Below are 11814 nucleotides of genomic sequence, written 5' to 3' on the forward strand. Positions count from 1 at the left end.
GAAACATCACCATTTTGACTCCATCCACATAGCTGTTCTTACATATAAAATAAATCATGTCGAAACCGGTTTCTCCGTATCCTCAACCGAGTAGGCGCGTAGTTGTCGAGTTCGCTCAAAGGTGTTTCGATAGCTGCCCTTGCTTGAACCAAGTCGGCTGTTGAGACGGACCCCATTTGTACATTCTTCGGGCCCTCCGAACCATTTGAACCTTAGAACATGCATTTCCTCATTGAAGGTCTTCCAGCTGGTGGTGAAGTAGATCACGGCGTTCCAAACACCTTGCAATGGAAGCACACAGCCACTGGCGACACTGAGGGGAAAGCTGATCCTGTCATGGTGCGTCAGGCTGTACAGCCGGTTGGCGGAGCTCGGAATCCAAGTGATCAACACAGCGAGACCGAAAATGAAGCTGGTGCGCAAGTATGCCATCTTGACTGGATCAAATTGTCTGAGTTTCATAGAAGCATTAGACTTGACGGCACGAAGTTTAGTCATTACTGAGAAGGGTGGCTGGCGAGAACTGTCGGATGTGCAGAGTGTTTCGAATCGTTGAGCTCTGCTAGAAGTCGAAGGCTCAATATGCTCGAAAGCACTAGGTAGGACCCAAGATTGGATACGCGGAGGCATTGCGGCAATAGGAGGACTCGGAAGTGTAGTCTCTTGTTGGATTGCTTGCCTTGGCTCTTCGCGTGTAATCTGAACTTCTGTGACTGCAGTACCATAGAAGTCCTGACGAGGTGTGAGATTCTGAGGATAAAAGTCAGCTTCGTCTGCCTCACTGATATCGGGTGGGGAGGCTACCGCTTCTGAGGAGCCTCTGTGCTCACTACTCGAATAAGGAATATGATCATTCTTCTCGATGTTGCCAATTACATCCATCACCATATGCCTGATCTGATTTCGAGTGTGGAAAACGTGGTACCCAACAGCGATGTAGATCATGATGGAGAGGAATGAAAATATCCAGATTGGGATGTAGTAGGCGTAGAGGCGAACAAGACTCCAGTCTGTCCCGATCCAACACCAGAGCTACACATTGTCAGTATACTAGTGGAAGAATAACAGCTAGAATCCACTTACTGTCGCATCCCCAAATATGAGACCTTCAGAGGAGTTGCGGATTGATATCAGGACAACTGCTGGAATAAAAGGACCGCCGAAACAGATCAGGCAGTATAGCCATGCATACTTGCGAAACATTCGAGGATCGGCATTGCAGAAGAACACTAGAAACACATTTATAGCCATGGCAAGTGACCACCAAGGATCAGACTGCATAAACCTAGAGAACGAGGTTAGTGTTGAACCATGACCTGGGTTAAATATCATACCATTCGAAGATGAATGCCTGTGCCTGGCAAAGATGCGACCCCTCGCCCCTTTCAAGACCATCATAGCCGATCATGGATGCAACGCTCGCGCCGGCATTTGCAATCGAGGCAAAGATGAGAAACAAATTAGGAGTTGTTCGAAGTTTCTTGAAAAGGCCGAAGGTCAGCAGCACCAGAATGATAGCGATCATAGAACATCCTGCTCCGACTCGTTCGATGGTGATGAGAATCTCGATATTCTCAGGCGACAAGGTCGGTCCTCGGTGATGTTCCGGATGGCCTTCCATGTTGACTTTTGGTGAGGCCAAAGCCTTGGAGTTGATGATGCGAAGAAACGAGGAGGCCAAGCGCTCGCTCCGCAAGAGAATGTGATCAAACACAAACGAGGAAAGAGAAGAGGGGTAGCAGGAACCTGAAGAGGAAGTAGATGCTGTGAGCTCAACACGGTTGACTTACACACGGAAGGGGCGTTCGGCGACTGCGATAGAGTTGGCAGTTGCCATCAGTGGCAGGCTGAAGGTGGTGGCTGAGTTCCTTCCACATTGAATCATATGGTGAGCGAATAGCATAGGTAAGAGATGGGATGGTACTTCTCTGATAGTGAATAAATGTTTATTAAAAAAATAATAAGGCCAGTGCTTTCTTTGTTTTTGTTTCAATGCTATTGTTATTTGTTATGCGCAGATTGATTATACCGTCCTTTTCGTTTTGTTATTCGTGTAAGCGTATGACACTTGATCACTTGGGCAAACCTTACGCAAATAACCTTAAACATAGCCTTAAACAGCTCTAGATCCACTAGAGCTCGATAAGAATTAGCTGTTCAGCTAAATGTTGGGACTTCTATTATTGCATGTTGCCAAGGAGACTGCACTGCACTCTCTTATTAACGGAACGTCAAGTCTGCAATAACGAGGCCTTGACATAAACGATCACAACAAGGACCATCAATGGAAGTTTGGCCACAGAGGCTCTTCGGTCAAATGACAAGACAATATTCAAATCCCTACGTATATCATATCAACACGGCGATGGCAGATATACAACTTATATAAAACCAACCAGATTAGCGTAGCATCCAATTGGGGTGGCCTCTTTTGGCCTTCATCACCATAATGGGACAAGCCTGCATGCGTACCTCGGCTTCGCAATGACTGCCACATCCTTGATTTCATGTCGATCGACCTCCATAAACCAGAGGCGAAGGCTTCGCATTTCCTCTCTTCTCATTCTCACCTCAACAATTGATCAACTAAACCTCACATAATGCAAGTTTCGAGGCTTCTAAGACCAATCTCCACTCAACTGCCGAGCTTCTACATCTCCCGATCGGCCCCGCACTCCCGGGTCTTAAATCGCATCACCGGACCTACCGTAATAAACACGACCCTCTCACACATCAACATCAAAGCCTTCTCGTCAGCGAAAATGGAGTTCCCACCCTTCCACAACTCAATCCTCTGCCCTGCACTTGACCTGGTGCCAGAGAACGCACCACCTGATCTGTTCGCCACGGAATTATCCTTCTTTGCTTCCCATCCATGGACGGCTTCTCTGCTCTGCGCGCCTGATGCAATCCCTTTTCTTCCTTCATGTCGCGTTCCAATGTCGCAAGCGCATGATCAACTTTTTGGGAACACACTCAATAATTCTCGTGGCTTGAGGCATCTCATCAGTTACTTTCGTGCGCCAAGTTTTGAGGTCGCCAAGGATCCCACACATAACATCACTGAGATCGCGGTGCTTGTATCGGTGGGCGAAGGTGTAAGTGGGTATCCCGGGATGGTTCATGGCGGAATTGTCGCGGCGTTGTTAGATGAGTCCATGGGTACCATCTTTGATTTGAATGGGACTTTGGGTAAAGAGGCTAGGGCGTTCAAGACTCATAGTGTGACGGGTGGTATAGATGTGAAGTATTTGAAGCCTGTGCCAACAGACAGCGTTGTCTGCATTACAGCTGTTGCAGAAGAGATTGATGGACGAAAGACAAAGGTCAGAGGTGAAATGAAGGATGAGAAAGGCGAAGTGCTGGCGACTTGCTCAAGCCAATGGGTAGCACTTAAACCAAGCTTGTGATCATAGGGGGTTGGCATACATATACGGTGGCGAGCAGGCCCCTGGATTAGAATAAGACTATACATTACTACCTAGACATAAGAAAAAAGGTATCAAGGAATGCAATAGTAACAAAGCAAAAGTGGTATCTGAAATCCGTACAGGAACAAGTCCATCTAATCAAGGTACCCATTATCTCGGCCGTTAGTCATAACCCGATCATTTAGAGCTCTCTCCTCTCTCCGACTTCAAGCCAGGAACAATCGACCTGACCGCATCTTTAACCTTGTGGGGATCTTCCAAGGCTTCGTAGGCGGTCTCTCGCTTACTCTTGTGTCCCTGCTGCCAAGATTCCTCTCGGTCATCCAACTCACTCTCGGCTGAGCTGATACTGCTCTGACTTCTGTTCATGACCATGTTGATCATTCTGCCCTCGTTCTTCTTGACCTTGCGCTGGTTCTCCTTCATATCCTGCAGCTCCTGGTCCTCCCAGTGCATCGTAATTATACCCAGTCCTGGAAAGTTCTTCTCGAGAAACTGCTTCAGATACGGCAGAGTTGACTTGTCTGGTCGGTATGTTCCGGAATCGTTGTCGATGATCAGTTGATAATATGCAGGGTCATGTGGAGGATGCTCGTTTGGTGGACCTCCAGGGACGTCTTCCTGCGGATGTGTCTTGGTATGAGGGTGTACATCATCTGAAGCAAGAGGCTTCTTAAGCCGTCGAATGAAGAATTCACCTGAACAGGCGATATACGTCTCAACATCCGAATGCATAGTGTGCTTGCTCAACATGTCGATACCAAATTCTTTGCCAGTCTCTGTAAATCTGAACATGCCGTCCAAGGTCAGAACATAGGTAAAGGTGCGACCTCCTTCGTCGAAGTGAACAAGCTTAAGGAATTGCTCCGAGGCCTCGGGTGAGCACGCATCAAAATCACGGTATTCTGTCGATGCGTTGAAATTATAGATACGACGATGCTGACCGTGTAGTGCTTTGTTTAGGATTGTGCCGCGCAAGCCCGCTGAAGAGTAAATCGACGCAATAATGGGTCTAAACTCGACAAAGCGATGATATAGCTTGGGAGGCACTGGTCCTTGAAGCTGCATCTCGTTTGATTGGAAACTGATACTATGTTAGCATAGACCATTTTAATCTTTGACAAGAAACATACTCGTATTTTTGTGTCTTGCTCTTCTTGTTCCCGGCTTGGTCAACTTGCTGATCTTCATCCACTCGTGCATCGTCCTCGGCATTAGCGTTGACTTTGACACCGGCGATTCGACCGATCAGAGGACTGAAATGTTTGACCCATGTTGTTGGTCCAACAGTGTACATTTGCGCATAAGGCGGATCCGACGGTCCCAGAAGCTCCATGCTCAAACGCAACAGAGGCGTCATGTGAATATTGTGGGTGACAACACTGGTGATAGCTTTGGCGAGATATGCTCGTTTGCTCATCATGCGCTTCTTAGCCTCATAAACACGGCCAGGAGCAGGAATGCCTTTCCAGTCTGGGCCTATACTGGGTATTTTAATTGTGACATTGCCCAACCTATCATCATGATCGGGGAAATCTTCATCGTACATTCGGCACTTGAGAGTGAAGCCTGTTGGCGGGACGTTGGCGACAACCCATTCATCTTCCCATTGCGGCTCGGTCGTCTTCCTTATGGTTTTCGTACGGTGGGTGAGATCGGGATCCTCCTTATGCCGCTTCGGCTGGGTACCTTTTAGAGTCGCATGAAGGAAGGGATCTGAAGAGGCTGTAACAAAGTCGCCAGGAGCAAGATTTGAGGCGCCGTGGAAGATGAATCGAATGGTATAGCCTTGCGGCGCATCAGGAAGAGGGGTCGGGTCGAAGCCACCGGGAGGCCCTTTCGTAATCTGATGTACACGGTCTTTGAGGCCGGTTCCAATCTTTGTAGGGCGCTTTATAGCGTGAGCATGGTGATGCTCCTGTCCGTTTTCTTGTGGGTTTGCACCGTTTGTCTGTTCTTGTGATACTCCATTGCCATTCTGTGTCGCTGTCTCGTCGTGGCTGTGACCGTTGGTTTGGCCATCGCCGTTGGTGCTGCTGATTGGAGCGGTCATTTTCTTACTTGACCCTTGTTTCTGCTGAAGAAGGCGAAAGAAGGATCAAGATTGCGATCTAACGAGTTTGCGCCGGATGATATACTGCTCGATACAGCAACCAAAAACTCTGCGTCACTGGAAGGAAATAATGCCCTATCATCCGGGTACCCGAAGGATGGTTTTGTTATGACGATGAAAGGGGGAGGGTTGAGTTCAATAACGGTTAAAAGAGGCTGGTTCCTAAGGGTCCTGTCCTCGATAGATGGTGTGATAAGCGCCGTCGCAACCGTGGCTCTGGAACTGAACTAGAACTGCAACTATTATAATGGCGGCAGACGGTGGCTTATATTTGGAGAGCGCCAGGCCAGGCCATGATAATGGTCCCGTCTCATTCACTTAATCTCGTTACAGTGGCATGAGAACTTGACAGCCAAGGCTACACTTGGTCTACCCACGACAGCTGTATAATTCAACACCTCTTGGCGCCATGAAGCGTCGCAAGCTCTCATGGCCAAGTTCATTAAAAGTATCATTGAATTTGCTATTTTCTGACGTCACCTCGGGTTGCGTACAGGGAAATGCATGGAGGACTTCACGGCTATAGCGGCATTTGATGTGCCAAGGGCTGGGCTATAGCGGCTATGAGTGCCGCCCAGCGTGGAAACCCCTTGAGATTCACCCACTTGGATGGGGCTTTTTAGGGGACCCTGATCACTTTTCTCGGCGCAGCCTAGCAATTCTTTACGCGATGGCTTCGGAACGCGGCTCGCCTGTCACAACGAGTTTTAGTCCAACGATGAGATCTGCGTCGTAAATTTCGATTTTGCTTGTTCATGATCGACAGTCTACAGTTTCAGATATTCTCTCCAACCATTATCTACTACCACTTCTGGTAACAATATTCACTTACACGCAAGCCGTCTGTTTGCTTCTCAACATTGGATTACCGGTACAATCCTCAGCTCAAGTCAAGACGCTAACACGTGCTACTAATATAATTACCTAGTACCTAGTTCATTGAAGGCTCAAGCTCGGATCTCGGATCCAATGTTGGCCAGGCCCATCTAATCATTCCACTGTCAGGTCTAATAAGGCTGTTTACTGTCCATCATTCAAAATCTGCCAAACCCATGTCTAGGTAATTAACCTTTATACGAAGCAGTCAGCCCAATCTAACTAAGGTTGTTTAAATGTCCGAACGCGTTAGCGATATAACTCAGAAACTCTTGTTTTACGAAATAGCGAATGAGAAGTCATTCCGCCACCTTTATTGGCCTGCTCTTAAGCTTTCTGATGCTTTATTTATGCATGTTGTTACTGTTATTGCCAATACAAGACTGACACCTAATCTCATAGTCACGGGACGTATCCGTACATGCAAAAAATGCATATCTACTCCGTACGAGGAGACCAATAGAATGATCTTCTTAGTATTCGGCAACTCCATGAACGGGTTCACTCAATAATGATACATTCAGCCGCACATGGCTTCGCTACTTGTCTATCCAGCTACGGCGCACACCCCACGTGGACTCTCATGGTCTCATATCAGCATCTAAATCAAGTCTCAGCCGTTCCTTAAGCTGCTTAGGCAACTTGGTATAAGATTTGAGATACGGAGTACCTTTTATTAAGTTTATTTTGATACCATATATTAAGGTCTGAAGTTTTCTTGCTCTACGAGGCCAAGTCATGCCTTGACCCGTCTGTGCCGTGGTCATTGTCAGACGCTGGTTATTGTCAAGTAGCAAGCAAGCATATTAACCTGAAATCATTTCTTTTCGTGTATCATTGAATAGTCTGTGCTATTCTTCATGCATATTGTTTCTTCGTGGATGAAACGCCGAGTCATTGCTATACACTCCTGATGTTCACCATAGCAGTGGCCTCCCTTAACCAATGCATATTTCACATAAACTGCAGACACAGATAAACATAAAGCGATTCCAGCACTAATTAGTTAGTGAAACATTAAAAGAGACCATAAACTGAATCTATCACCCTTCCAATCCTCCATACACAACCATTCGAACCACACTCCCTCTTCTCAACCTCCGCATTCATAACCCTGCCCCCTTCAACCTCAAGCTTAAATCCCGCGCGGCCCTTGATATGTCTTCCATCCATTCTCCCGAAACCTGCCATAAGGAAGAATCGTGTCGCATCAGCGTTCCCGGGCGCCTCGGCAACTTTATTGAAAGACTTGAGCGCTTCATTCGAAGGGACGAGGTAGACAACCCTGGAATTCTCCTTTGTGCGACGTCCGGAGAATGACATGTCAAGACGATCTCTGGGGAACCATGGGGCAACGGTGTACAACAGTTCTCTGGCGCGAGAAGTCTCGGGGTCGGCAGCCAATATATCCTTCATTGACTTGGAAGGGGAGTGCTTGATGGTTGGTAGAGAGCGGTAATTTCTGGCTGAGTCTTCACCGAAATAGGTGCGCAATGGATCGAGAATGTTGTCTATTTTGTACACGACACCGTTCGAAGCGGGAACACGAATTGGCTTGCCTTTCTTATCTTTCAGGAGACTAGCTTGAGTGCCAACGTGCACATCAGTCTTCGTCAGGCCTGGGTTGGTGATGATGTCACCCTTCGAGTCGGTATGAACTGAAAACCCTTCGATCGAGATGATGTTTTTATTGTATAGTTCATGTGGAGCGAGTTTGCCTGGCAAGATATGTGCACGCAGGAGAGCGGCCAAGAGGGTATAACCAGTTGCTGTGGTCAGTTTCTCTGTGAGGCCATGGACCTTGGCAATCGCCTCGTTGGTAGGGGCGAGGATAGTATAGTCAAGACCAACGTTGTTGTCATTGAAACGCTCCTCAAATGCAGGTTCGGGAATTCCAGTGCCATCTCCGGTTGACTTGAAGAGTTCATAGAATGCAGTCAAGTCCTTGTGCTGTTCCAGAACAGTGAGGACAGCATTGGTGCGATTGACCTTGGCTGATGCTCCAGCCAAGAAGTAGATGGAAGCGCACAGCGCTGCTTTGAAGAAGTTGGTCATGTTTGAAAAAGGAGTGTCGAGTGGTAATTGTTCTGCTGAAACTCATGTCCCATATCGTTAGTCGTGGAGCTTCGTGCCATTTTATAGATATTTCGATACTATCATTGGACTCTGCAGCTTTGGCGATGTTACCCAAGTCTAGTATCACGGCGCATAAAAGAAGGTAAATTCAGGTTTTCTTGATTTTGGAGATTTTCAATGCAACGCTCTTTTGCGCCGTGATGCTTCATGCTCTTATACTCGAGTTGAAGTATGTGCTACTCCTTAGTTGAGAATAATTACACCAGAACAAGTAACCGTGCACTGAAGATCAAACACACTGTTGAACCTTGATTCGAGCCGGGATGATCATATTACTCACGGGCCAGCTTTATTCTCAGCCCTTTATGATTATTTTAATATGCTATGCGGCCGTAGTCTTCTGCGACAGCGCCAGAGCTTGGAAGTGCATCAGTTTCTGCATAGAACGCTTTTGTGGCATTCGGGGGCATAAATGGCACAATCAAGGAACAATTAGACTTTTATGAGAATACTGACTATTTTCTTGTATAAACTTTTGAGTTTTATCTAAAATCAATCAGTGATAACGAAGGACGACATCCGACAACGCAATGTGTAATGTTTATTTGAATGCCATTACTCTAACTACTATCAAATTCAACAATGACTTGAACATTCGGCTCTATCAATTACGAATCTTACACCATATAATATCGCTATATGAAGCTCAGACAGCGTTCGGCTTGCGATTAGACAGAAGTGAATAACAAGTGAAGGAATATAACATAAGTGCTGAAGAGGATTCTACTTACACACGCATCGCTTACCCTAGAGCAGTATGATTTTCGCTGCTGGGGATACGGCTACCTCAATATCCACGGCGAAAAGAGATCCGGGGGAGCTGGTGGCTGAAGCGAACTGAAGCGAAGCCATTATACCACGCTGGATCGAAGCTCTTCTGACCACCATCCCCTTCTTGAATGTTACTATTTTAATCTTTTGGCCCTACATACGAACTGCTTAACGCGGATGACGTTGACCAGAATTCTAGGTACCTGTTCCAAAATATACTCTGTTCTTGCAGCACATATCGGCATAGCGGGTGTACCTCCGAAACAAGGTACATTTCTCGTCGATAGGTGCCGTCGCTCAGGGTCCCGAGTCACTTTTTACATCGGCCAAGGATATGTAATCACGACATCTGCTTAAATGCGGTATTTTGTCCGATTGATGAGTGACATTAACTCCCCGATCAACAGGTGTTCCTATTGAGCCAAATGTACTCGTTCAAGGTGATAAAAAGCCTGATGGATGGAAGTATCTTTTAGCTGTTAGTGACCTCCTTGGATTCCGTGAGCTTCTCCCAATCGTCATCCCTAGTGGGGCTTCCAGGCAAGCTGATTGGTACCAATCGTCATTCCACTACCACTGCCCCGCCGTCGATCTGACTGCCCCGCCATTTGCGACCCTGAGATCCAATTGAAAGAGCTTATCGAGCTTCTGAAGCCATTGATCATACGGGGAGCTCAACAGAAGAAATCCAATCCCATTGTTCCTGTTCCTGTTCCTGGGCCTGGCACCGCATCAGCACCGCATTTCACTCGCCTCGTCCCAACGCTTGCTTGCTCAGTAGGTACTGTAGGTATAAAGCTCCACGCTCGCCTCCTCTTTTTCAAGATGCGCCCTTTCTCTCCTGCATCCATCTCTCGCGTTACTCGCACATCCACTCGAATCAATCCATTTTTTACCCAACCTCGCAACTTTTCTTTCACACAAGCCATAATGGGTGTTCAGAAGACCATCATCTCCGAGGGCAGCGGCCCCTCTCCCCAGGTCGGCCAAAAGGTCACCATCGAATACACCGGCTGGGTCAAGGACGAGTCCAAGCCTGACAATAAGGGCAGCCAGTATGTTCATTCGTACGCCCACCGCTCTTGAACGCAGTTGACAACTCTCTTCACAGGTTCGACAGCTCCGTCGGCCGTGGTGCCTTCGTCGTCTCCATTGGTGTTGGCCAAGTCATCAAGGGTGCGTCTCCCTATCTAGTTTCGGATCCATAACGCATAGAACAATGAAGCTGACTCAAAACAGGCTGGGATGAGGGTGTTACCCAAATGAAGCTCGGCGAGAAGGCCCTTCTCGACATCACCCCGTAAGTGATCTCGACGTCCTCAGATTAGCTGATATCTGGAATGCTAACAATCGCTGGCAGTGACTACGGCTATGGTGCCCGGTAAGCTCTCCAACTCGGGCCATTGGCCGTGATGCCTCTGGCGGCCAAGCTATACTTTGGGTAAACAGCTAACACAGATAACAGTGGCTTCCCCGGCGCCATCCCTCCCAACGCCACTCTCCTCTTGTAAGTTGATTACAGGCTACCAAATAAATGAACGGCCTACTGACTACTCCTTCAGCGAGGTTGAGCTCCAGAAGATCGGCTAAGTCCCCCAATTATCTACCGCTATCCTTCGATCGACTTTTGAAAACATGAAGCTTTGACGGGCTTATGATGAGCTACAAATGCTCAACGAACACAACGATTGACCTGGTGCTCAGTATACCCCTACAGACATGTGGCATCAGGGTGAAGTGTGGATTGAAGGAACCAAACATGGCGACTTCTACATATTTCCTAGGGACGGTCAAATAAAGAATTAATTGAGATCCAACGGTGAACCTTTGTGATGACCACTGCTGGCATGAGTTATTAGTGAGCCAAAGGATGCACCAGTAAATTGAGAGATGTAATCAAGCATCTTAGTGCCCCATCCCAAGCTGCTAATCAAGTATGTTTCTTTGTGGCGTAACCGAAGCTCTTGCTTGGTATGGCATCATGCGTAAAAATGCCCCGCGTACATTGACCCCGCCGTCAAATCCCATGATGGACCTGCATGATTCTGAGGGTACCTGAAGAAGAAGGTCCAGATCGCTGTAGTACCCTGAAAAGTCATGCCGATGTGTCCGTAAGGGTTCTATACACCCGAAACTAACCGTGTCAGGTCAATGGAATCCAACAGAAGCTTAGAATCAGAAGCAATCAAGTGTTAGACCTATGAGAGGGGCGTCACCTTCGTGTAGCGTTCACCCTAGCAACCTTGAACGTCCATGCAGTTGACTTGCTACGGGGCTGCTGTGCCACGCTGAGCTTGTGTACTTGAGGTAGTAAAGGCTTCAAAATAGGCTTCTGTTAGGTGAATGATTCATAGAAACAGCTCAAAATTGTTCATTGCAACAAATACGGTATAGGTATATTAGGTACCTAACCTCAGTGAATACAAAATGAACTGATAACAAATGCATATTGATGCCTTGCAATGAACGATACCTTAGGCCAGGTGG

At 47.3% G+C, this 11814-nt stretch overlaps 5 protein-coding genes across 5 annotated transcripts; 2 read left to right on the top strand and 3 right to left on the bottom strand.

Moving 5' to 3' along the window:
- Nucleotides 1-54: 54 nt before the first annotated feature.
- On the bottom strand, nucleotides 55-1621 carry FSUBG_6591 (cyclic AMP receptor A; the record flags this gene model as incomplete). Its single annotated transcript, XM_036684806.1, has 3 exons — nucleotides 55-1032; nucleotides 1084-1285; nucleotides 1335-1621. 3 exons carry the CDS (start codon nucleotides 1619-1621, stop codon nucleotides 55-57), a joined length of 1467 nt encoding a protein of 488 aa, XP_036537884.1.
- A 1141-nt stretch (nucleotides 1622-2762) lies between these two features.
- Nucleotides 2763-3410, top strand: FSUBG_6592 (thioesterase superfamily; the record flags this gene model as incomplete). The annotated part of the gene is made up of 1 exon (XM_036684807.1): nucleotides 2763-3410. One exon carries the CDS (start codon nucleotides 2763-2765, stop codon nucleotides 3408-3410), a length of 648 nt encoding a protein of 215 aa, XP_036537885.1.
- Nucleotides 3411-3608: 198 nt separating this feature from the next.
- On the bottom strand, nucleotides 3609-5484 carry FSUBG_6593 (C2 domain protein; the record flags this gene model as incomplete). Its single annotated transcript, XM_036684808.1, has 2 exons — nucleotides 3609-4515; nucleotides 4565-5484. The coding sequence occupies 2 exons, from the start codon at nucleotides 5482-5484 to the stop codon at nucleotides 3609-3611; spliced, it is 1827 nt and encodes a 608-aa protein (XP_036537886.1).
- Nucleotides 5485-7437: 1953 nt separating this feature from the next.
- Nucleotides 7438-8475, bottom strand: FSUBG_6594 (uncharacterized protein; the record flags this gene model as incomplete). The annotated part of the gene is made up of 1 exon (XM_036684809.1): nucleotides 7438-8475. One exon carries the CDS (start codon nucleotides 8473-8475, stop codon nucleotides 7438-7440), a length of 1038 nt encoding a protein of 345 aa, XP_036537887.1.
- A 1677-nt stretch (nucleotides 8476-10152) lies between these two features.
- On the top strand, nucleotides 10153-10917 carry FSUBG_6595 (peptidylprolyl isomerase; the record flags this gene model as incomplete). Its single annotated transcript, XM_036684810.1, has 6 exons — nucleotides 10153-10382; nucleotides 10439-10503; nucleotides 10567-10627; nucleotides 10688-10708; nucleotides 10793-10834; nucleotides 10890-10917. 6 exons carry the CDS (start codon nucleotides 10153-10155, stop codon nucleotides 10915-10917), a joined length of 447 nt encoding a protein of 148 aa, XP_036537888.1.
- Nucleotides 10918-11814: the final 897 nt, after the last annotated feature.

Source organism: Fusarium subglutinans (genome assembly GCF_013396075.1).
Source record: "Fusarium subglutinans strain NRRL 66333 chromosome Unknown NRRL66333_c0000069, whole genome shotgun sequence".
NCBI classification, from domain to species: domain Eukaryota; kingdom Fungi; phylum Ascomycota; class Sordariomycetes; order Hypocreales; family Nectriaceae; genus Fusarium; species Fusarium subglutinans.